The following is a 23,259-nucleotide window of genomic DNA, read 5'->3' as shown; positions in this document are numbered from 1 at the left end:
TTCAGATGCACCAGATGAATGGAGACTGTCAACTGCTCACAGGAGCAGAAACATCACTGCCTCACTTCTTAACCACCCCTCGGAGATAAACCCCCATGTGCAGGGGGCTCAGGACAGTGACCCTGGCCCACCTCAACCACAGGAAGGTCAAGCACCATGACTATATGACTTGGTAGGCCTCCCACATCTGCGCTTTTCGGTTTACCCAGACACCAGTTTGGCAAAAGGACACTTAATTTTTAGCTTTCCTGAAAATTCCCACAATCCTGCAAGGGCCTTTTATTTAGCAGCTGGTAGAAGCAAGTGTGTAGCTATGCTGGCTTACACACCCACTCTTTCTCACACACACACACACACACACACACACACACACACACACACGTACCCATGTACTCACATACTTGCTCTTTCACAAACACATCTACACAGTTACTACACACACAGCCCCATCCCCATAGTGCCATCTCTAGGCAAGTGCTCTACACCTGAGTTATACCCTCAACTCTTTTTCACTTCTATTTTTAACACATTCCTCCCCACACCATACAGAAGCATGTGTGGGCCTCAGCATACTGTGTTGGCCTTCCCCAGCCACTATGGATGGGAAGTGGACATAGTAGGCACAGGTGGACACAGTAGGGAGTCCTGACTTGCCCAGAGTCTGCCCATGTGAACTGTCATAGGAGGGAAGGTGTCTGCTACAGGAGTCGAAGTGGAGACCTGCTTCCACGCAGGGCATATCTGCAGAGACCTGAGTGCACAGATTGTGGAGAAGAATTGACTGAGGATGATGGCTGACCCAGGGCGATGTGAACAAACTCTTGACCCCTCAGTGCTTCTTTCACTTAAGGTTCCATTTTCTTATACTCTCAAACTAAATAAGTTGTCTTAGAAATAGTGCAAGCCTGTCACGGTGGCACAACACTTGTAATCCTAGCAGCTTGGGAGGCTGAGGCAAGAGGATTGCAGGTTCAAAGCCAACCTCAGTAACTCAGCAAGGACCTAAGCAACTTAGTGAGTTTCTGTCTCAAAATAAAAAATAAAAAGGGCTGGGGATGTAGCTTAGTGGTCAAGTGCCCGTGGATTCAATTCCTGATACCAAAAATAAAATAAAACAAAAACCAGTATAAGAATAGGAGAAGACCTACATTTCAGTTTCATGCATCCAAACAAAATTGTGGGCAAGTTACTAAACTGCTTCAACTCTTAGTTTCTTTGGCTGAAAATGGAATTAAAATGGTCTATTTTGGGTGGCAGAGGCTCTTATGTGAGGCACCATCTGCACAGACAGAACACTCATACCACAGCAGCTTCATAGGCCAGAAAAGTCTTCGTGGGAGCCTCAGACCACATTGTCTGCTCAACCTCTGGGCCTCAGACTGCACAGCCAAGAAGATATGGTCTTTGGCAAAGGAAGAATGGGCTTTTGGCATAAACTCAAGGTTTAGCCAAATACAAAGCGCTATGAGACAGGTATTGACTGCTGAGCTCCCCATTCACTGGGATCAATCCGCATCCTCTATGGTAGCTGGGTCTGGCTGACCAAGCCAAGAAAGGTACTATTCACAGCTTTTCTGGCTCCTCCCAACCAACTTCCTGCTCATCTTTCTTCCCTACCAGCCACAATAATGCTAAAAGTCTCCTTGCTGGCTGGGTGAATGCTCCAAGGTGCATGGGAGGCAAATGGGGGAGGGTAAAAATTCCTATGAAATCCCTTTAACTGTCCATCAGGTCTGTGTCAGAGGCTTTCTGTGTATCTTGAATGACACACATAGTATGGGGACTGTTGTGAAAAAGTGTCACTTTCCAATGCCACAACACACATGACAGGGGAGGCAAAGGTGAGAGGTTTTCAGAGTAATCAAGATACCCATGCCACCTTTCTCTCCCTCCTCCTTTATCTTCTTGTGTGGGGGAGGTGCACAGCTGAACCCTTTGAGGGACCACAGGCCAGCAAGCAGTGTGCTGACTCCACCTACCACCCACTAAGACTCCCACAGTAAGTATAGGGAAGTTACTTCCCTGCCAAAGTCTGGAAAATCTCACAGGCAATACTTCCTCAAATGCTCTGGCTTATAAACCAGAGAAGTGACTTTGTGTCCTTATCTCTGGTCTATCTATCTGCCAACACCACACTTTGAAACTACAGCAGGGCTTGGCTCAGCAACTAGAGCTGTGACATGTGAGTCAGGCCTTGGTCCCTGGGATCCCTCTACCAGCCAAATCAATGAAAAACCATTTGCCAGCCCCTCTCAAAGCTTCCACCACCTCACAGTCAAATAGGAACATATCCAGATTATGAGCCTCCTTGGCTTTTATAAGGCAGACCCTGAAGTATGTGAGGGCAGAGCCAGGGGTTTTCCCTGTCATCCTTGGGCATGCACAGCTGACACCAGGCACTTTGCACCCACATCTTAAAGACTGGGACTGCATTTTAGATGTACCTTCTCTCAGAAAGGACATCCTCAAAGCTGTCTTCTGGCTCAGGTGAAACTCAGGGCCTCAGCTCTGCAGCACACACAACTGTGGCCTCAGCAGCCTCATGCCAACCCCTGCTCTCAGCAACGCATCAGGAGAGGCCCCAGGTGAAGAGTTGCTACCATGGTTGCCCAGAAGCCACTGCTCTGGGCCCAGAACCTACTTGATTTTCTTCTCTGTCAGCTGCTCCAGGGCAGAGTGGCAGTCATCCATCTCTTTCACAAACTCCAGATTCCTCTTCTCGGCTCTCTCTAGGTCCTGTCTTGCCTTGTCTCTCTCCTGCACCAACTGTTCCACTTGTGTTCTGCCATAGAAAGGAGACTGGTCAGATGGGGTCCCCACCATAGACCTGACATACTCCACCTGTGCCTACTCTGAACCCCATGAGTCCCATGTCTGTGTATATGATAAAAACAGATACAGTTACAGAAACGATGTATGGGCTAGCACAAGCTGACCTCATTGCCCCCACAACTACCTCCTAGTGTGTTTTCTATAGCTGCTATACCCATTTTATAAATGGTGTTGGGGAAGTGCCCCAAATGTTTGGCAAGTAAAATTTCTAGAAGGTTTTTGACCCAGGGAGTTTGTGCCTAGAGCTCCTACAGTGTGCTACATATCTAGATGAGCTCAGGATGTGAGAGGATTTCTGTGTTGACACTTTGTCTCCAGCTAGGCCAAGAGTCCTTGGATCTCAGGCCCCTATTCTACATTGGATGCATAAAGGGAAGGAAAATGTCGGCCACCATTATTCCTGCTGGCGACAGTTTTGCACTGTTGCCTGACATCTGAGCAAGTACAGGTGGGTCTCTCAAAGAAAAAGGTGACTTGTGTGTGTGATCTTGGCTCTGTCACTTCAGTTTCACCCCAATCCCTGGTCCCTGGTGGGCTCTTACAGGTGGTAGCTCAGCTCCTGACGGTAGCAGGCCAAGGCTGCCTGCTGGACAACACCATCAACTGTCAGGAGCTCATTGTCGAGGGCCCAGGTCAACTCCAAAAGATTCACCTTCTCATCCATGCTGAAGTCCAGGCTCTGGAAATAGCAAGCCCCATTGGGCACAAGAAGATAAGGGACTTCTCCAAACATACTTCCTAATTCTCCTAAGGACAGTCCAGGGACTGTCCCATAATGGCTATTGTAGCCAGTACCTATCTCTTTTCTGACTGCAAAAGTCTCCTGGTGGTGGGCACCGCATTCAGTCCCAAGTTACGCTACAGGCTACCCCCCCATCCTTGTCATGAGGTGCCCCCGACCACATTCCTCTAGTCATGAGGCCACCTATCCCTTTCAGCAGTGTTCTCAGTCATCCCTGTCATACCCTGTCTCTGCCTCAGGGGTGGATGCTACCCAGGCTGGACACAGCCCCACTGTCTGGAGAAAGCTTGAGGTGTAGGAAGGACATAAGCCAAAAAGCACCTCATGGGGACTTGAGTGGAGACAAGGGGGCAGGGTCCTTTATCCCTCTGAAACCAACTGCTGTAAGTCCTGGATAAGCCTTAGGGAGCCCACATGAGGAGGCCTGCCCAGCAGCCAATAAAGCAAGACAGGGGAGACCCAATACCACCACTTGACTCAGATTCTGTCATACCTGCAAGTCCACCTCCCTGGTGCCCACTCAGGCCCCTAAGGTTCTCCCTCTAACTAAGCCATTTGTGTTGAGGTTTTGCCATTTCAAACTAAGAGAATCCTGATTCATCTATGCCTACGAAACACAAATATGGATGGATGATTCTGTCAGTAAACGATCTATCAAAAGGAGGAGCCACGGCTGTGTGTATCCCAGAGAGATTCTGTTTCCCATCAGAATTTGGAAAAATACAGTTAAAAGAATATAACAATTTACGTCATATGTGTTTTACAATAATACAAAAGAACAGAAGAGTGAATGCCCACACACTCTCAGTTCAATTGGCCAGTAACTAATGCTTTACCACACTTGTTTTGTCAGCATCAAGTACTCCTGACTCCTACTTCCTGCTATGACTTCTAAAAAATTGTGAAGTTACACGAGTCCAGAGGCAGGCACCACATCAGTCTATGGGAGAAGGTGCCGAGACATGCCCAGTTCCCCTGGGGGATTGGGGTTGCTCCTGAGAAATGAAGACTTGAATTTCACAGCCACCCACTTTCTAGCATCTCCTAATAAGAAAGGTGGACCACACAGAGCAGCAGGACACTAAGGCTGCTGTGACACAGCACACTCTTCTCTGCAACAGTATCACCAGATAGGGTGTGGGGAAGTGACAGAAACCTGCTATCGACGCAGCTGCCAGGAGTAGAAGTCATCAGAAACCACAGTGGCATGCATGGGAGCCAGCCTTCCTGAGAGCCCATGGCTCCTGGCCTTCTGAGTGCTCCCCTCCCATTCTAAACAGAATTGACCAGTGTAACCAACAGAATACTAAGCAACAGCATGTATTATAAAGGTCTAAGTCAACAGACATGTGGCTGCTTCCTTGCTCTGACCACTCACTCTGGAGCAGCCAGCTGCCATGTTGGAGGGATACTCAAGCAGTCCTAGGGAAAGGTCTACATGGCAAGGGACAAAGGCCTCCTGCCTAAGGTGTGAGCATCAGCCTGTCATTTTTGTGAATGTACCATCCTAGAAGTGATCTCCAGTCCCAGGCGGGCCTGTGGAGGACTGTGGCACTAGCTGACATCTGCCTACAACCTCACAAGGCAAAATGAACTGGGACCATCCTGCTCAGCTGACCCCACATTTCTCATCCACAGAAACTGTCTGAGGTAAGAAATGGTGCATATGTTGTAGGGGGTATGATTTAGTGATAATCTGCTAAGGGGTCTTCTCTCAGAGCAGCATCAAGAGGAACATCTCATAACAGGCCCTATTGCAGGCTCAGGTAAGTAGTGCAATGGCATTGGCTGGAGACCTAGAGAAACCAGGTGTGCAATGCCTGGACATGTGTAAGCAAGGGCTCTCCCTGCCAATACTTCCCTCCCAGGGGAAAGTTCTCTCAGGTGCTCACTGCTCTTTATAGGTTAGAGACCTGTGCTGCTGCTGGCAGCTCCACCAATAAGCAGTTACTAGCAACCTCATATAGTACAAAGGGCCCAGATGTGGAGTGACAGATGTCTTCCACCCATCCTAAGACCCAGGCAAGCTACTGACTCTGTCACCCCCCCTGTCAACTACACATAGAAGCATGTTCAGGACTGATGTGAGGATTCAATAAGGTCATAACACTTGACAGATACTTGCTTGGTATCTAGGTGCTGAGAGATATTCGATCAACATTGTTGCTATCTCAATAAAATAAAACCTGAAGGCAACTGGTAAATTACAAAAGAAATGAGAACACCATCTGATTAAAAAAAAAAAAAAAAAAAAAGCAATAGCCAGGCACAGTGATGCACACCTATAATCCCACTGGCTTGGGAGGCTGAGGCAGAAGGATTGCAAGTTCAAAGCCAGCCTCAGCAATTTACCGAGGCCCCAGCCACTTAGTGAGAACTTGTCTCAAAATGAAAAAATTTAACATTAACAAAAAGGGGAAGGAATGCTGATAAAGTGGCCTAATGGTTAAGCACCCCTGGATTCAATCCCTGGTACCAAAATAAACTAGCAAACAAAAGACAATAAAAGGAGTAAATTGTGAAATAATGGAAAAGGCAAGACAAAGCCTCATCATTGACCAGACCAGGATGGCAGCCAAGATGCTTCCCCCTGTACCAAGGAAATATCAGGAGAACACCTCTGCTCTTTGCCCTCTCTGAATAAAATTTAAAATTTTTTTAAAGTTGTAGATGGACACAATATCTTTGTTTTGTTTATTTATTTTTATGTGGTGCTGAGGATTGAACCCAGGGCCTCACGCATGTGAGGCAAGCGCTCTACCACTAAGCCACAACACCAGCCCCTGAATAAAATTTTTGGTGATCCCAACAGCCTCTGATTTTCAGAACAATCATGAGGGCAGCTGTCCAGGTAGGACTTGCCATTTTGGCAGGGATGATAAAGGGATGGCAAAAGCTAGGTTGAGCCTCCAGAGGGTCTCCGTCCACATAGGCAGGCAGACTGAAAGGCTGTTTTTGGACTCCTTCATGCTCTGTTGGTTTGTGCTAAAAGGGATGTTTTTGGAAACAACAAGACAGAGCCTAGGAAGAGTTAAAATGTGTAATTTCAGGAATACCATACAAAAAAAATTTCCAGCACTGAAGCATGAGAATATTTTTATAAATGCTGATATTTCTAATAAGGAAAATTTGGGGAACAACTTACACTGCCTGAAAGTGGGGAAAGTTCACACAAATCAGCAAGATACATGGTATGATATCAATTTTGAAAAAAGTTTTAAGTAGAATATATAAATACATCTATTTTTTGTGTGCCAGGAAAAAAAAAACAAAAAAAAAACTACAGATTACCCACCAAACTGTCAGTTGTTGCACCTGCCTTGGACCTCCAGGAATAGAAACAAAACCGGGACAGACTTATTTTTTTATTTTATAGATTTCTGTACTAAGAATTTTTAAAAATAATATTGAGGATTGAGCTCAGGGTCCCTCTGCCACTGAGCTATATCCCCAGTTCTTTTTTAAAGTTTTATTTTGATATAGGGTCTTGCTAATTTGCTGAGCTTGGCCTCAAAACTTTAATCTGCTTACTTCATAGTAGCTCCTGAGTAGCTGGGATTACAGTTATGCTCACAGAGCCCCAGCTAGTAGACAATTTTTTTTTTTAATAATGGAAAGTGAAATTTGGAAGTGAAAATAATAAATCTAGGGCTGGGGCTATAGCTCGGTCGTAGAGCACTTGCCTGGCATGTGGGAGGCACTGGGTTCTATCCTTAGCACCACATTAAAAATAAATAAATAAAATAAGAGTATTTTAAAAAAGAAAATAATAAATCTAACTCATGGCACGTCCCCAAGGCAATCTTCCCCTCAGCCATCTGTTCCCTGTGAGCCTCTGACTCTGCCACTCCAGGGCAAAGCTCTCTCCAAATCCTGAGGGCTGGCCCTGTGGCCCCGGAAGGAAGCTTCCTGGGTGGCAGAAAAAACAGGAGGAGGGTGGTAAAGAACAAGAAGCCTCTGACTTTCAACCCCTGGCAGGGAAGGGTCTGGGGGAAGTGGAAACTGTGGCAGAGGAGAGCTCAAATTGGCAGGGGGCTTTGTGAACAATTACGGTTCACCATGGACTCTTTAGGAACACTGGTGACAGTGACATCCATTAGACCTCTTCACAAATTTGTGGCACTTGCCTCCTTTGTGTAGCAATGGGGTAAAGTATGTAGACAATGGAACTTACCTTCAATTGCACTTTTTGAGACTCTTATTTTCTTCGTATTTTATATATTAAGATTTAAATTTCCTATATAATAACAGCAGAAATTGAAGGAAAAGATGTTTCCTCCAAGACTTGCCTATAAGGGATTTTCTGCACAGAGAACATGTCCTGCCCTGTCCCTGCATGGGGTGCTTTTTCTATCTTTCTCTGTGGAAACATGACCCCCCACCCAGCCCAACTGCCCCTGGATGCCACCCATCAGGGCAGCTGTGAATGGCCAGTTTCAAACCTGCAAGATTTCCCTGCCATTCTGAATCCCTTCCTGTGCCCAGGTGGCGATGATCTGCTCAGGAAAGGCAAAGCCACTACCATCATCAACATTGGAGAAGAAGCGCAGGCCTGAGCACACAGACACAAGGGACGAGGTGGTAGGGGTAGTGTGGCAGCCGTTCTCTGTTGGGACCTGCACAATGGAAAAAGAAGTTACCCTGAGCACATGGGTGACTGGAAACCAGAGCGTCTGTATGTTTTAACAGCTTTCTACCCTCACCAGCCTGTTCTCAGCACATTGCCTTCTCATTGAGGTATAAAACAAGAACTCAGGTTATCATTAGCTCCTTTTCCTAGACAAAAGAGGCAGGGTACCACCATAGGATATGTCTAAAATCACATGGATCTGCAGGGAACAGACCAGGGATCTTCACCTAGGGACCCTGACCGGGTGCTCTCTCAATGACCCTCAGGCATCTACTCTAGTACTGTCCATTTGAGGCCTTATACCTGGGTGGCCTACCATCAGTCCTGGCCAGCACATCACTTAACAGAGAGACCATAAAGGGGTTTTGACATCTCAGGTGGTGACAGTGTGCACCTGGCCTTACAAAGGAAGAGCCTGGGAAGGTATATGCCATGCCAGGTAAATTAACTTCGAGAAAAGAAATGAGAGGCCCCAAAAGAAGAAAAGAAATGGCCCAAGAAGAATAATATTTCCTTACAACTCAGAGGCCCACAGTTCATGGTTGAGGAGTGTTAGTGAGTTTTATAAAGAAGGCATAAACTCTCAACCCGAAAGCTGCCTCTAAGACTTCAGTAGTATAAGAATTCAAAGGGCAAGAATGATTTCCATGCTGTTTTCTGCCCCAGGCAGGGTCCTTCCCAATAAGCCTCTGTTGTCTGGGACTACAGGACTAGGGATGGAAGCACTTCCTGAATATCAGAGACCTCTGCTCACCACCCCCAGCCTCCCTCCATACACAGGAATATCTTCTCCCTGCCCTGCATGGTATCTGTGGCAGCCTTGGTGTATGTCTGTATACAGTGGATGTGTGTATGCAGTATGTATACACAGGGCGCACAAATACAATGGATGTGGATGTATAAACAGTGAGTGCACATGAACAGTGAACAATGTGGGTTTGCTGTGTGTGTGTGTGTGTGTGTGTGTAGTGTGCATGTACACAGTAGGCAGATGTGTATGTAGCTGTGCATGGGTCTTATGTATGCAGAGTATGGGATGATGAGGGAAGATGACTCAGTGTCTGCAATGCCCATGAGAACAGGAGCAGCTTACCAAGAACAGGAAGTGAGAGGGCCATGCTGCACTGGGAGGGGCTGTACCCTCTAGCACATTTGTAACTGCAGGACCTCAGCAGGTTAGGCTGCTGGGTAAGGAGTCCACTGATGGGAAACGTGGGCCCCTCAGTCCTCTTTAGCTGTCAGCTTGGGGCCTAGGGGTGAATGATGACCCCTTTGGAAAGAGCCACAGCTACTCTAAGACCCTGCTCCAGAGGACAACAGAGGAAAACAGGGACAACTTTATTTAGAGGCGGTGTCTAACTTGACCAGCATGGAACATGACTCACTGGGACTCCAGTCTTTCTCACCTGTAGGGCTAACACCTCTCTGCAACACTGGCTGCTCAGTTTCTTCTTCACCTGTTCTCATTAACTCTGATATTCAGATGTACCCACCCCTGGTAAAAGACAGCACTACTGGTCCTACATGATGCTCACCAGCAAAGAAGCAACCACACTACATCTCCAGAGCAACTGTGCCATCCTGTCCCAGTGCTGAGAGAAACAGTGCTAGGCTAGCGTTCACTGAAAAAAGTCCTAATTTAAATAGCTGCCTGAAATTCACTCTCCCCAGTCCCTGGAGATGGGATCTGTGAAAAAGATAAAATGCAGGACTACAAAATGGGGAGAACTCAGCTAAGGAACATTGAGGACCAATTCTAGATAAGGTATAGCAGAAGCCTTTAGGAGCCAACTCTCAATACCCAATGGGGAAGGGAAGCGAAAGGAGGGAGTTCTCTTTTGGAACATATTACCCCACCTACAATTGAGAAGACTCACTGAGGAAATGCTGTGTACTGTGCATTGTTCTTTATCCTCCAGAACTCCTAAAATAGTTGACTTGACTATCTCCATTTTACAGATGGGATTAAAGCCCAGAAAAAATAAGTAACTCATCCTGTGATGCACAGCTGGAAAAAGCAACACTGACTCACCCCCAGGTCTGTGTGGTTCCAAAATCTAAGCCACATAACTTCACGTGTGCACACACTGAGCCTGCTCCTGAGCAGCTCAAGTGGTAACAGCAGCAGAGAGGCCAGCAATCTCAGTCATCAGTGAATGACAACAGTTACTGCTGGATCTTGAGATTTAATTGCTACATTTTACCTGACAATGAGACCAGGGCTTGCTTGATTTGAGCAGGGTAGAAGATTCCAGAAGTGAAGCAGGCTCATGACTGAACAGGCCAACTTGGAATTCCGCAAGACTCACTCTGCCGTCTCCATCCTGATCCAGTTTGTTGAACAGGTCTTCAAGTTCCTAGACAAAGACCACCACCTTCAGGTTACCTCCCTCCCTCCTTCTGGCTCCAAGCACCCAGCAAAGGCAGTCTGCTTGTCCTTTTCCAAACTCAAAGGTGTCCAGGCCACTTTCCTAAGGCCTCCTGACTCTGTCTTGTGAAACTTACATAGCCTCACTGGGTTCAGGCCCACTGTGAGGCAGCAGCATCTGAACTTTCTAATTCCTCAAATACTCAGTGTCTACTGGGGACAGAAACTTGCTGGACCCTGAGGAGATATACACAGGAAGCATGGCCTGGTCCCATGGTTCACAGACCAACAAGGGCACAAGGCTACAAACAACCCTTATCATGCCCTGTGCCATGACGGCCCTCCATCCAGCACCTACTCAGGATGGGAGCCACCTGCTGCTGTGAAGACAGGCAGGCTCAGAGATACTATACTGGGTTGAGAAGTAGAAGGGGGTCATGCTGAGAAGGGAAAGGGTGTTCATTCCAGACAGAGGAGGATTTTGAGTGAAGGCATTAGAAGTCCCCAGCATGTTTGACAGCGTAATAAATTTGGGAGGCAGGCGCTTAAAGGTATCTGGGGGTTTAGCTTTGGGCAGAAGCATTGGGAGCCACTAAATGACTTTAGATCAGAAACTGTTAGAACTGTCCCAGTGTCTGAAGGGTGAAGGGATTTTCCAGACCCAACACTAAACTACGACCATAACAAAGTTGCTAGAGTCTCACCTCTTTCTCAAGTCCATGGAGTCCGATGCTCTGGCAGACCACAGCCAATTCCTGCTCATTCAGGTGGCCACTGCTGCCAACCCCCAACTCTTCCCAGATGCCCCGTACCTGCCTCTCGGGTGAGTCCAAGGAGGGACTGCAGGGCTTTTGGGAGTTCCCAAAGACCTCAGAACTCCAGGTTTGCAGCTGGCCTGAAGCAAAGGAGATTCACAGTTAAACCCTGATAAATACACAATAAAATATTTAGCCTTAAAAAGAAGGTGGGAGCTGGGTGCAATGGCGCACTCCTGTAATCCCAGCAGATCGGGAGACTGAGACAGGAGGATCGCAAGTTCAAAGTCAGCCTCAGCAACAGTGAAGTGCTAAACAACTCAGTGAGACCCTGTCTCTCAATAAAATAATGGGGATGTGGCTCCGTGGTTAAGTGCCCCTGAGTTCAATCCTCGGTACAAAAAAAAAAAAAAGAGAGAGAGAGAGAAAAGGTAGGGACAGGAATGAAAAGGAAAAGGAGATCTACCATTTGTGACATCATGGATAGATCTGGAGGACATTATGCTAAGTGAAATAAGCCAGGCACAGAAGGACAAAAACTTCATGGTTCCACATATAAGTGGAATACACGTAACTCTTGGTAATAGAGAGTATAATGGAGGTTACCGGGGGCTGGGCTGGACTGTCTGGGGGGAAAAAAGATGTTGGCTAAAGAATACAAAGCTTCAGTTATAAGATGATTAAGTACTGGAAACCTAATTTACAATATAGTAACCACAGTTAATAATCACGTATTGACTACCAAAATACGTGAAGAGAGATCTGAAGTGCTTTCAGGAAATACATGCAAAAGTAACTATGTGAGGCAAGGGTTTGCTACATAATCATTTCATAGTATATTACATATGTCAAATCATCATGTTGTATAGTTTAAATATATGCAGTTTAAATATATATGTATCTGTCAATCAAGTAAAGGTGGAGGAAAAATGCCAACAATAATTAAACCCCGTGTTCCAAGTTGAAGCATCTAGGAGAAGCACATCAATGCTGGCAATTTATTCAGAAATCAGATGGACCAGTGGAAGGACAGGTGCACACATGGGAGTTGAAAAACAGATGTTTCCAGGTAGAACCTAGGTGGTAGGTACATCATGGGTTCATAGTACCCATTCTTTCCATTATGTGTTTAAGAATTTTCTTAACAGAATGTTGAGGGAAAAGTCTGCTCCACCTGGGGAAGGCTTTGCGGAAGGTAACTTACTAAAGTCTGACCACTTCAAGTACTTAAAAGACGGCTCTATTTATAACAAAAGGTAAGCTTTTTCTAAGTCTTTTTCTTTTTTTTTTCACTTCCATAAATCAATATTTCTTTCTCTTTTTGAAGTGCTGGGGATTGAACCCAAGGATTCACACATGCTAGGCAAGCACTATACCACTGAGCCCAAGACCAGCTTTTTAACAATTTAATTTTGAAACTCCTCAAACCCACCCAAAAAGAAGAGTATAGTGAAGCCCAACATACTTGCTCCTCAGGCTCAGCAATGAGAAGACTCTGCCATGTGTAACCTTTCCTCTTCAGCTGATTGGCTTCCTGATGTGTTTAAAACTTGTGGAGGAGGACAGACATTGGGGCATCCTTGAGGATGTATCTATGGTGAGCTATCCTGAAGCAGATATGCCCCTTTACAAGCCATCCACATTGCCCAGCCCATTGCAGGAGGAAGGGTCACTTCCATTGAAAGCAGACTTGAAGCAATGCAAGTTCTGTTTCAGTGGTCTGGATCTGTCAGGTAGATGAGCCATGTTGACATTAATTACTTTCCTAATGCAACTAGTAATAAGAAAGCCATCGTCCCCCCAAGAAATAGTAGGCCTACATGCTTGTGAATGATGTGGGGAAATGATGCTGTTGGGGAAAACACGGGAAAGGACCTGCAGCCCAGTGTGACGGAAATCACAGGGTACCCTGCCCAAGGGTGAGGGTTTTGGAGGGGCAGGACACTGACAGCCATAGATTCTGCCCAGAACCCACAGATGGGATAAAGCACAGCCAGTGGCCAATAGCTTCCTGGGGGTGGCCTCACACCTCTGCCAGCCCCATCCACTTGCCCAACAGGCACCTCTCAGTTCCTTAATCAACTGGGGGGGGGGCAAGAGACCTCCCACAATCTGAAGACAGCTCCACTTACGGTCAGGCAGCTCCAGACTCTTCCTCCCTATCACTGTGGCCCTGTACCCCAAAGCATTAGTTCCTCCCACCACTGTCCTCTTCAAAGACATCGAGAGTTTTCTGCTTTCCCTCATGCTGCACAGGTGTCTGACTTTAAGGACCTCAGTTTGTTCCCTACATGTCTATCGAAACGTCCAGTTTTCCTGTTTATTGATGCACATAACATCCTCCCATTCTAACTCCTTCCCTCTTCTGAAATACCTGTCTTCTTCCTTTCAAATTTCCCCAATAGCAGTTTAGAAGCAGTTTAGTTCTGGCTTCAGAATTCTTTGACACTCCTGCCATTAGAACATGGAATATGTGGCCTCTCTCCTCCAATCTAGGGAGTCTTGTGACAGTTCCAACCAAGATGGCAGAAGGGATGCTTACATGACTTTTGGCCAATGAGCTATGAGGCAACCCCAGCCTTCCTTGTGGGATCATGTGCACTGGAGGCCTGAGACACATGCTACGATGAAGTCCAGCCACTCTGAGGCAATTTTCACCCAAGGCCCCAAACCCAGACCTGTGAGTGATCCTTCACACAATTTCAGATTCAGCTTTTATATGTCTCAGGAGAGGCCCTAGACATATTATGGAGCCCATTCTACCTTTTCACCTTCTCCAAACCTTTCCTGGGTACTCTAGTCAGTTCATTTCTCGGAAAAGCTCTACAATAGTGTCACAAGAAGTTTGAGCTCTACAACCTGAAGGCCTGGCATAAACCTTGCTTTTGCTCTCAAGCTCACTCAGTCCCTCACCTTTGGGCCTTGCTTGGGCTGTGCTAGAGAAGAGGTGCCTGGAGATTTGCCCTCCTGGGGCAGTTCCTCAGGTTTGACATGGGTGCATGCTCCTCCCACACCTACATCATCAGTTTTTCACTTCTGCAGCATCACATACTCTACTGTTATCTACGTTTTACAATGTTTGCCACAGTCATTGGTCTTGACTCCCCAGTTAACACTCTAGAAATCTTATATCATTAGAATGATATTCTTATGGGCTGGGGATGTTGCTCAAGCGGGAACGCGCTCGCCTGGCATGGGCGCTGGGTTCGATCCTCAGCACCACATAAAAATAAAATAAAGATGTTGTGTCCACCAAAAACGAACTCTGCAGTGTTGTGCTAATAGACTATGATTTGCTCTTGTACTCCAACTGTTGGCCTCTGTTGCTACATAAGGCTCTTAAGGAACAGGACCATGTCTTACACTGTATCTAGGGAAAGGATAGTAACTTGGCGGGTGCTAAGACAGCTCCTTCACATCAAACAGCAGCTTTGTCCAGGCTTAGCATGCTAGGAAAGATGAGCAGGGCCAGTCCTGGGCATGACCCAAACCTGCCAGTTGAGATCATACCAGTACTCACAGACCATGAAGCATAGTAGAATCACATTGCTCCCTTGGTCAGTGGCTTCTGCCTCAAGATCTGACATCAGGGAAAGCTGAGGACCAAGTGATCACCTCATGGCTTTGATACCAACATTCTGAAAGCTCTTAGAGAAGGGGTCTACCAGGAACATCACCCAGAGCATGCATTTCCCAAGAAGTTCTTCTTGTGGCTGTGCCCCGTCCATGGATCCAGCTCTTTGAGTTTTCAAAGCCCTGGTCAAAGGCAGAGAACACCAAATAGGATGCTATGACATTACCTTGTGCTTCAAATAATTCATTTTGAGTCTCTTTAGCACTCTCGGCTTCTTCATCTGACTTGAGACTCTGGAAAAATGTAAGGAAAAAGATGTGAGTCCTCCAGTGGATAACACAGTGGATGGAGCACCAGAACAAAGAGAACAGGATGCTTTGGGTGGGAGAAGGACAATGGAGGCTGCATGTCAAGCGAGCACCCCTAGGCTGAGGATTTGCAGGGTATGGTCCCCAAAGAGCAGTATGCAGCATGCCTCTGGATCAATGCCCTCTCAGAAGTGAGGGGCTTGGACGTGAAGACGGGTGCATTCCTCATTCTGCACACTGAGGGCTCCTCAACACAACCAATCATCAGCAGGTTACACTGAAAATACAGTGAAGCCCTCACACTGTAACAGAAGAGAAATATTCTCCCTAAAATAGTACAACGTGATGCTGTTGACTTCAGACACCAGCACTCGACAGGAACTAGTCAATGTTTCAGTTATGAGACACAATCTCCAAAAGAGCTTGTGACATCATCACCTTCTGCACGTCCCTCCAAGGTCTCTGGGGACAGCACAATGCATAGCAAGCACTTGACACTTCAGTGGCCTTCAAAAGCTTGGACCTAAGACAGCAGAGCAGGCAAGGCCATTGAGAAGTGCATGATGGAAGTAAAAACCTCATGTTTCAGTGACTAAGTCAGCAGATCATAGAGTCTGCTTCAAACAAGTACTGCGCAGCCCCCTAACAGATTCCAAATGAATACCTGGAATGACCTTCAAAGCTGTCATTAACTCTCAAGGGTCAGAATCCGATTGGTGATAAACAGTTAGCCTCATTTTTCTAATAAGTTCAATTCAACAAACAATCTCAAAGTCAGGTGTCCCTGCATTCACATTTTGGGGGTCAAAGATGACTTAAGAAGCAGAACGGCACCAACAAAGATGACGCACTTTAAGCCCAGGAGTAGATTAACTCAACCCTCTGTGCCTGAGACTAAAATTTTTCAAAATAAATACAAAAGGAATGTCCTGGATCTGTTAGTGTTACACAGATATTGCAGGCCCCTGAGAGAAGAGTCGTAATATTTAAGTATTTTTTTTCTCTTTGCCTCAACAAATGTTCACAATATAAACTAATCAGTCTGGGCCCCAGAACTCTTATTAAAGTTCCCAAACCTGGCCCCATCTGTCAGAAGTTGGTTCACAGAGAGCAAGAGCTAGGACCTTCTGGAATCCTTAAAAGATGGGTCTAATGAATCAATGATTAACTCAAAAACTGTGGACCTGCCTCCAAGGAGAGCTGGTTTCCTTGACCAATTTCAGACACTTGGGTCAAAAGGCTCAGGGCAGGTAGAAGGGAAGAATCAACTCCTAAGTCCCCAAGGGGGATCTTGTTACATTCTAAGTGTTTGAGGCAGGTAAGACCACTGTTTTGGTGCATCCACATTCCAAATTTTGAGGCTTCATCAAAGGCATTTTCCCATTTCCATCCTTCTGCACATTTTCATAAAAATCACCTTCTTGCAGTGATAGGGAAGGTGGTGATAGAAGGAGGGGAGGGAACAAAGTATCAATTGAAAAAGAGTGCTCTACGGCCAGGATTCCCCCCAGAGATAATCAGACCCAAGACAATTAGAAGGAAATGTTACTCTCAACGTGAACCTTAGCTTCAGGCAACTTAAGATGCCCAGGAACGTGGCTGCCCTCCACATATCCTCTGGTTATCATATGGAGACTGATGAAGTGACACACTGGTTTCCCAACACTGGGCAACCTGGGGCGGGAAGGGAGGACTGACTCACCTCCACACTTTCCAGAGATGCAGAACGTCGGAGCTGGCTCTTCAGGCTGGCCTTGGCTTGCTGCTCTGGTACATATTTGGCTTCGGTGGCAGAGTCCCACCGCTCAGGCCGGCTCCGACGGCCATACCACTTAGAGCCACTCACATATTTTGGTGGGACAGCACAAGAGGCAGCTGAAAAGAAAATGGGAGATATGAGGGATGAGCCTATGAAGTGGGTTCTGGGCCCACTTATGTGATAGGACACCCTCCAAAAAATTGTAGATTTGACACAAGAGTATGCATCAAGATGTGCCGTTATACACAGGAAAACATCTGGAAAAATGCATGAATGGTTAACAGTGGCTCTCCTAACACCAGAGGGTGGGAGACTTAGAAAGCCAGAACAGGGAGAGGGAACTTTCCACTAAACTCCATGTACTATTTACATTTTTTTCAAGCATATTTTGCTTTTGTTTATAGAATAAAAAAGAAGTACAAAATCTATTTTTTTATACAAAGGGGAAAAAAAAAACAACACCTCCCAATCATTCAAGAACACACTGCTCTGGAGATATGATGACTACTTCTCTCAACTATTCACCCAATGGGGCTGGAAAGGTATGGGTTGGTGTGGGCCAGACACAGCCAGGAGATTCTCTGCAACCCTGCAGCAGGTCTGAATGTCTGGAGCAGAGGCAGCATGAATTTGGTTCCAGGATTTGTGACAATCCCCTAAACCTTACATGTCCTTCTTCCTACCTCTGTTCTATACATCTGTACAATCCTAAAAAAAGTGTATGTGGGTGGGGCAAGAAAGAGAGTTGGGAGGACAGCAGGTAAAGGCTGGGTACAGAGGGAAGAAACAACCAGAATGGAGTTATCTGGAGAGAAAGTGATGGGTCCAATGGGGCAAGGCCTGGCCAGGAAACTGAGGAACACTTCATGGCAGACCTGTCTTGGGCCAACCAGAGGAACAGGGACAGAGACAGAAACTGAGAACCACAGACAAGGTTTAGTGAGGAAGATGCAGAGTTCCACTCAGGACATGCTGAAGTGACAGCATGGCACTCAAGGCAGCTGGAACCACTTGTGATGACTAGTGGGACACTTCAAAAGTCATCACAGGCACGATTAATGACTACTTTGAGGCAACAGGCAGCAATAAGCCTGGCCTGGCAAACTCCCCAGAGGGAACAGAGCTCATGGGACATGTTGAAGATCAGAAAAAGCTTCCAAGTCAGTAGAGAGAAAATGAGAATGTGTGAGAAAATTCACCAAAGTTCTCAGGCTGAATACCACTGTGGAGAAGGGCTCTTGATAAAGAGCTGCCCAAAGGGTGAATGAGCAACCAATAAAGGCTCTTGCTTTTGATTCTGGCCTCTGCTGCACACAAGCTGCAGCTGGTGATGAGAGGCAGGAATCCTCTTCTTCCCCATCTGCTTAGGAGGCACCCTGAGGTGGTACTGAAAGTGGAAATCCCTGGCACATCCAAGGTGAGGAAACTCAGGGGTGCTCATGACCCTCCTGGAATACTACTCCTGCCACAGAGAAGACCCTGGCTACCACAGCCACTAGCCACGTCCTGGGCCTCAACTACACATGGGGATGGTGCGATCCACCCTCATCTGTTCCTGCCCCTTTGTCTATGCTCAGGCCCAGCCTCCCCTCGTGCTACTTAGAGCAATAAGCTGCCCAGAATGACACATGCTCTTTCATAATCCTCCTCAATGGTCTCATCAGAGAAGCCCATGGAGAAACCACGCTCCATCAGGTTCTCCATCACAGACGACAGTCCACGAGGCTTGTCAGCACAGAAACAAAATGGCAGAGGAGGGGGCAATGGCAATGATGCCAGGAACAGCTCTCTAGTTCCCACAGAATCACAGGGTCTCTCCCTATGGGGTGAGGAGCACCATAAGTCACCTGGGATGGGCATATTTCCGGTGTACTTTGGGCCAGTCTCCTGTCGTACCACCCTCAGGGCACCTGAGGCACATGACCCAACACACCCTGCAGCAGCCCAGAGTGGAGAGCACACACTCCGCCAAAATCCTGCACACTATGTGCAGGAAATACACACAGAGCAGAAGAAAGTGTAACAAAGTCCAAAAAAGCAAAATGCACGTATTTGTATGTTCAATATTGGCTTTTCTTTAATAAAAGGAGAAAGATGACCAGGAAGCAGGGGTGATCTTCAAAATGCAAGATATATACTCACCTCGTGAAACTCTAGATACCACTAAAGTATCCAAAGCACATTTTTCTGATCACAGTGAGGGTGACAAGAAGGAGCAGAGACTGAAAATCAGGAAAAGGATGACATCTTGACTAGAGCAGAGGAGGCAAGCAGGGCCTGAGACCAGAGCCCTGCAGCAGCAGGAAACAGAGGGGACAAGACGGGGATTGAAAGCACTGGGGACATGGAATTTGAAAGCACATGGGGGATGGGCAGGCCAGTGAGCACAATGGGAAGGGCTGGGTGGGGGAATACTGAACCAAGCTCAACCCTGGAGAGCACAGGCAGGACTGACCTTGACTCTCCATACCACAAGCGCACAGCACCAGTTCAGCCTTTTTTTTTTTTTTTTAACCAGAGATACAGATATTTATTTAGATGGTTTTATGTAGATTTTTTTGTTCAAAAAGTGAAAGATCAAATAATGTAGGTAATTTAAACATAAGCCATTAATATTTTTCTGCCTTCAGTGCCCTTTTAGAAGATATATAAATTGTGATTAATCCCAATAAGTAAAATGAAGAAATGGTGTAAAGATTATTCACTATGAGTAAAAGTACATAAAAATAGTACCAAAACTTTGATTCCTGTCCAAATGTTTATTCCTGACAAAAAAAAATTACTTCTTTGGAACCATTGCTATATATATGATTTTTTATAATAAACATTTTTGTGATTTTTTGCATATCACCTGATATATTTGAGTCAAATATATGTCAAGATCATTGTACTGTCATGTGTAACTAATAAAAAAAAATTCTGTAAATGAGCCAGAAACATAATAATGGTCATTCTTTATTGAAAGCACTATATTCATTATAAAAATGATATAAGCTTAAAAATTAAAAGACAGCTCAAATATCAAGGGAGTTTAGGAGTCCGAAATTTTTCTTTCAGAATACAGGTGGTAAAATAAGTAGATGGAACATGTGCTGGGAGGAAGACAAGAGTCTTTGCAGAGGAGTCAGCAGAGATTCAAGTCTTTCTCAGGGCTATCTTTTGCACAAAAAGAAAATGTGCAGCCTAAATATACCAGTTCAGTCTTTTAGCTAGCAGAGAGGGGTGTACGGAGGAGGACAAGGAGATAAGTCTACCCACTGGCAGGAGGAACAGTATCTCAGGTGGGCACAGGACCATTCTGTTAAAGAAAGCTTTGAAATTCTAATCCAAAAGGAAACTGGACTTGATGAGAAAAAGCACAAGTCCACAATGAGCTTGTTTCTTTGTAAGAAGTAAGAACATGTGGTGCAGAAGGGGAGTTTTAAGCTTAAGAGCACCACATGGCAGAGAGGGCTTCCTGTGTTGTTTGGTATAGACAAGGGAGTACACAGCAGCAGGGCTGGGTCTCTCTTTTCTATTAAATATTTTTTAGTTGTCAATGGATCTTTATTTTACTTATATATATATATGCAGTGCTGAGAATCAAACCCAGTGCCTCACACATGCTGGGCAAGCGCTCTACTGCTGAGCTACAACCCCAGCCCTGGGCCTCACTTTTCTGAAGGTACTTTGATATTTCTGATTGTGTTACAAACTCCTGTGAGTCTGGGAAGGCAAGTGGCCCTCTTCTCATCTTAGAGAGAAAGGTGTGAGACAAGGCATTGACAGGATCATGCAAATGGTATGAGTGGGGCTGATTTGACCAAAGGTCTCCCTGTAACCTTAGAGCTCTGGGCACTGTGCCCAAGGTCTCTACATCCAGCAAAGAGTAAGAAGGGAGCCTGACCAAATAGCACCTAATGGAATAATCAGGGTTCCATGCGAAAGGGTTTAAAGCGGGAAAATTGGGACTCCTCAGCACTACTAACTGTGAGATCATGGACAAATCCCTTTCCACCTAGGGTCTCAGTTTTCTCACCTGCCTAGTGGGTATAACAACACCACAGGATTTCTATGAGGGTGAAACAGAATCTAAATAACATACACAAAGCTCAGAATATACATGGCACAAGCTCTTTGTCCCCTGCCAGTTTCTTTTCTGCCCAATACTGTAATTCCATAGCCATGCACCTGTCTGACCAGTATGCCTTGGGGCACAGAAGAATTGCCGGCCATTATTTCATACTCTCTCTCTACACTGGTCCCACAGCATATCCAGTGGGGCAGTGGTAACAAATGAGTACTGTGCATCACCTTTCACCTCGCAGATCACATGTCTCTGAGCATTTGATGGATTTATGATCTCAATGGATCCTGGAAGGAGGAGAAAACTACAGGCAGGTGGAGTGTGGTTAGAGTGTGTCACTGGGATTGTGTCCTTGGGAACTGTCTCTTGTCTGCTGACCCTTGCTCTCTCTCTCTTTCTCTCTGCTTCTTGGTTTCCATGAGCTGAGCAGTTCTCCTCTGCCACAAACCCCCAGGATCTTAATATTCTGCCTCACCTGAGGCCCAAAGCAATGGAGCCAGCTGACCATGGAATGAAAACAATGAGTCAAAATAAGTCTTTCATTTTCTAAGTTGTTCTTGTCAGGTATTTTGATCACCGTGATGGAAAGCTAAGAATCTGTGACAAAGTAGATGCCAGAGTGTCCTGTGCAGGTTGACAGCCTGCCTATTTGTCACCCTGAGAGCCCTGGAAAGCCACACTTCCATCAGCACTGCACTGCTCCCTCCTCCACACCCATCACACATTCTGGTGAAGCCATCCGCTGCAGGCACAGCATATGTCATTAAATGCCACTACTTTACAGATGAGGAAATGAAAGGAGAAAAGGTCCAAATGTTTTGCCCAAGTCTACATAGTTTGGTAGTGACAGAAAGTGGGGTTAGAATTTAGTTTACAGAACTGCTTGGTTATACTCAGGCCACGAGTAATGAAAAGAAACTAAAGCTGACAGGAGGAAACCCTCTTACCTGATTCCAAAGAAGTACTCTCTTCGTCTAAGGGACCAACACCAACAGTGGATGACAGCACAGCCACAAAACCTTCCTTAAATTCCTCAAAGTTAACCTGTATGAATTTAAGAAAAGAGAGGACAATGTTACTTTGGACAGACCTGCTTGATAGCTTTTGCGTTTTTTCTCAGAAACAATTGATTATTTGCCTTATAGTTTGAGAACATTCATTTTACTTTTTCATATATGTACTTATCATATATGTCCTTAAGATTATTTACAATAGAAAAATATAATAAGAAGGAAAAAATGAACCATAATCTCACCACCAAATAAACACAGTTTTATAAAAGCAGATCAACATGATTAGTAAGCAGTAGCCAGATGCAGTGGTATGTACTATAGTCCCAGTTACTTAGGAGGCCGAGGGAAGAGGATCACTGGAGCCCAGGAATTCAAGGCCAACTTGAGCAACACAATGAGACCCATCTCTAAAAATGAGAAAAATTCTAAAAATTAGAAAGAAACCAGTGTACAAAAAAGAAATCTGATGACTATAAAACATTAATACAGATAAAACAAATATTAATTATATCACTTTCCATCAAGAAACAGACCAACCAGCACCATGGATTTCTTTTCAATAAATCTCTTGCCCCTACTCTGATTTTTATAGTGATAACTTCCTTGCTTTTCTATATACATCATTTGCCTGTATCCCTAAAAAAACATGTTTTATTTTGGCTCTTTTTTGAATTTGATTTAAATGGATTTGTAAAATTCTTGTTTTTATCTTGCTTTTATGGTTCAACATTACTTTTATAATATTCATTTAAGTTGCTATGTATAGGTATACTTCATTCATTTTCTCTGCTGCATAGTATTCTCCTATATAACCATGCTAACATCAATCCACTGTTCTACTGACAAACTTTTCCACTGTTCCCAGTGTTTAATTATTAAGAACAAAACCAATTTAAACAATGTTGCACATGACCTTTGAGATTTCTCCATGGTACATACCTAAGAACAAGAATCCTGGGTCACAGAATATATATTTATATATCCCTTTGGTGAACTGAACCTTTGCTAATCTTCTTCAGTAACACTTTTTACCTAAAAATCCATTTTCTTTTATATAAAAAAATTACCCCAACTTTCTTTTTGTAAGTGTTTATATGACCCATCTTTTCATCAAACTTTTAATTCCAATTATTTATGTCCTTGTTTCAGATTATCTCTTGTGAGCAGTATTAAAGATTTTTTTTCCTAGACTATCTTTTAACTGAAATATTT

At 45.3% G+C, this 23,259-nt stretch overlaps 1 protein-coding gene across 2 annotated transcripts in view; it reads right to left on the bottom strand.

Moving 5' to 3' along the window:
- Nucleotides 1–23,259, bottom strand: part of Ninl (ninein like) — a 150,100-nt gene that overhangs the window by 41,748 nt on the left and 85,093 nt on the right. Inside the window, exons 3-10 of one of the 2 annotated variants that reach the window (XM_076848879.2) lie at nucleotides 21,982–22,078; nucleotides 16,912–17,084; nucleotides 15,128–15,194; nucleotides 11,277–11,467; nucleotides 10,409–10,561; nucleotides 8,017–8,190; nucleotides 3,375–3,511; nucleotides 2,642–2,782 (exon numbers count right to left, since the gene is read on the bottom strand). In XM_076848879.2, the coding sequence (XP_076704994.2) occupies nucleotides 2,642–2,782; nucleotides 3,375–3,511; nucleotides 8,017–8,190; nucleotides 10,409–10,561; nucleotides 11,277–11,467; nucleotides 15,128–15,194; nucleotides 16,912–17,084; nucleotides 21,982–22,078 (1,133 nt within the window). The remainder of the gene's footprint in view (nucleotides 1–2,641; nucleotides 2,783–3,374; nucleotides 3,512–8,016; nucleotides 8,191–10,408; nucleotides 10,562–11,276; nucleotides 11,468–15,127; nucleotides 15,195–16,911; nucleotides 17,085–21,981; nucleotides 22,079–23,259) is intronic. The other variant, XM_076848881.2, reaches the window with a different exon arrangement.

This window comes from Callospermophilus lateralis, chromosome 3, assembly GCF_048772815.1.
Source record: "Callospermophilus lateralis isolate mCalLat2 chromosome 3, mCalLat2.hap1, whole genome shotgun sequence".
NCBI lineage: Eukaryota > Metazoa > Chordata > Mammalia > Rodentia > Sciuridae > Callospermophilus > Callospermophilus lateralis.
This window is presented reverse-complemented; position numbering and strand designations above follow the sequence as displayed.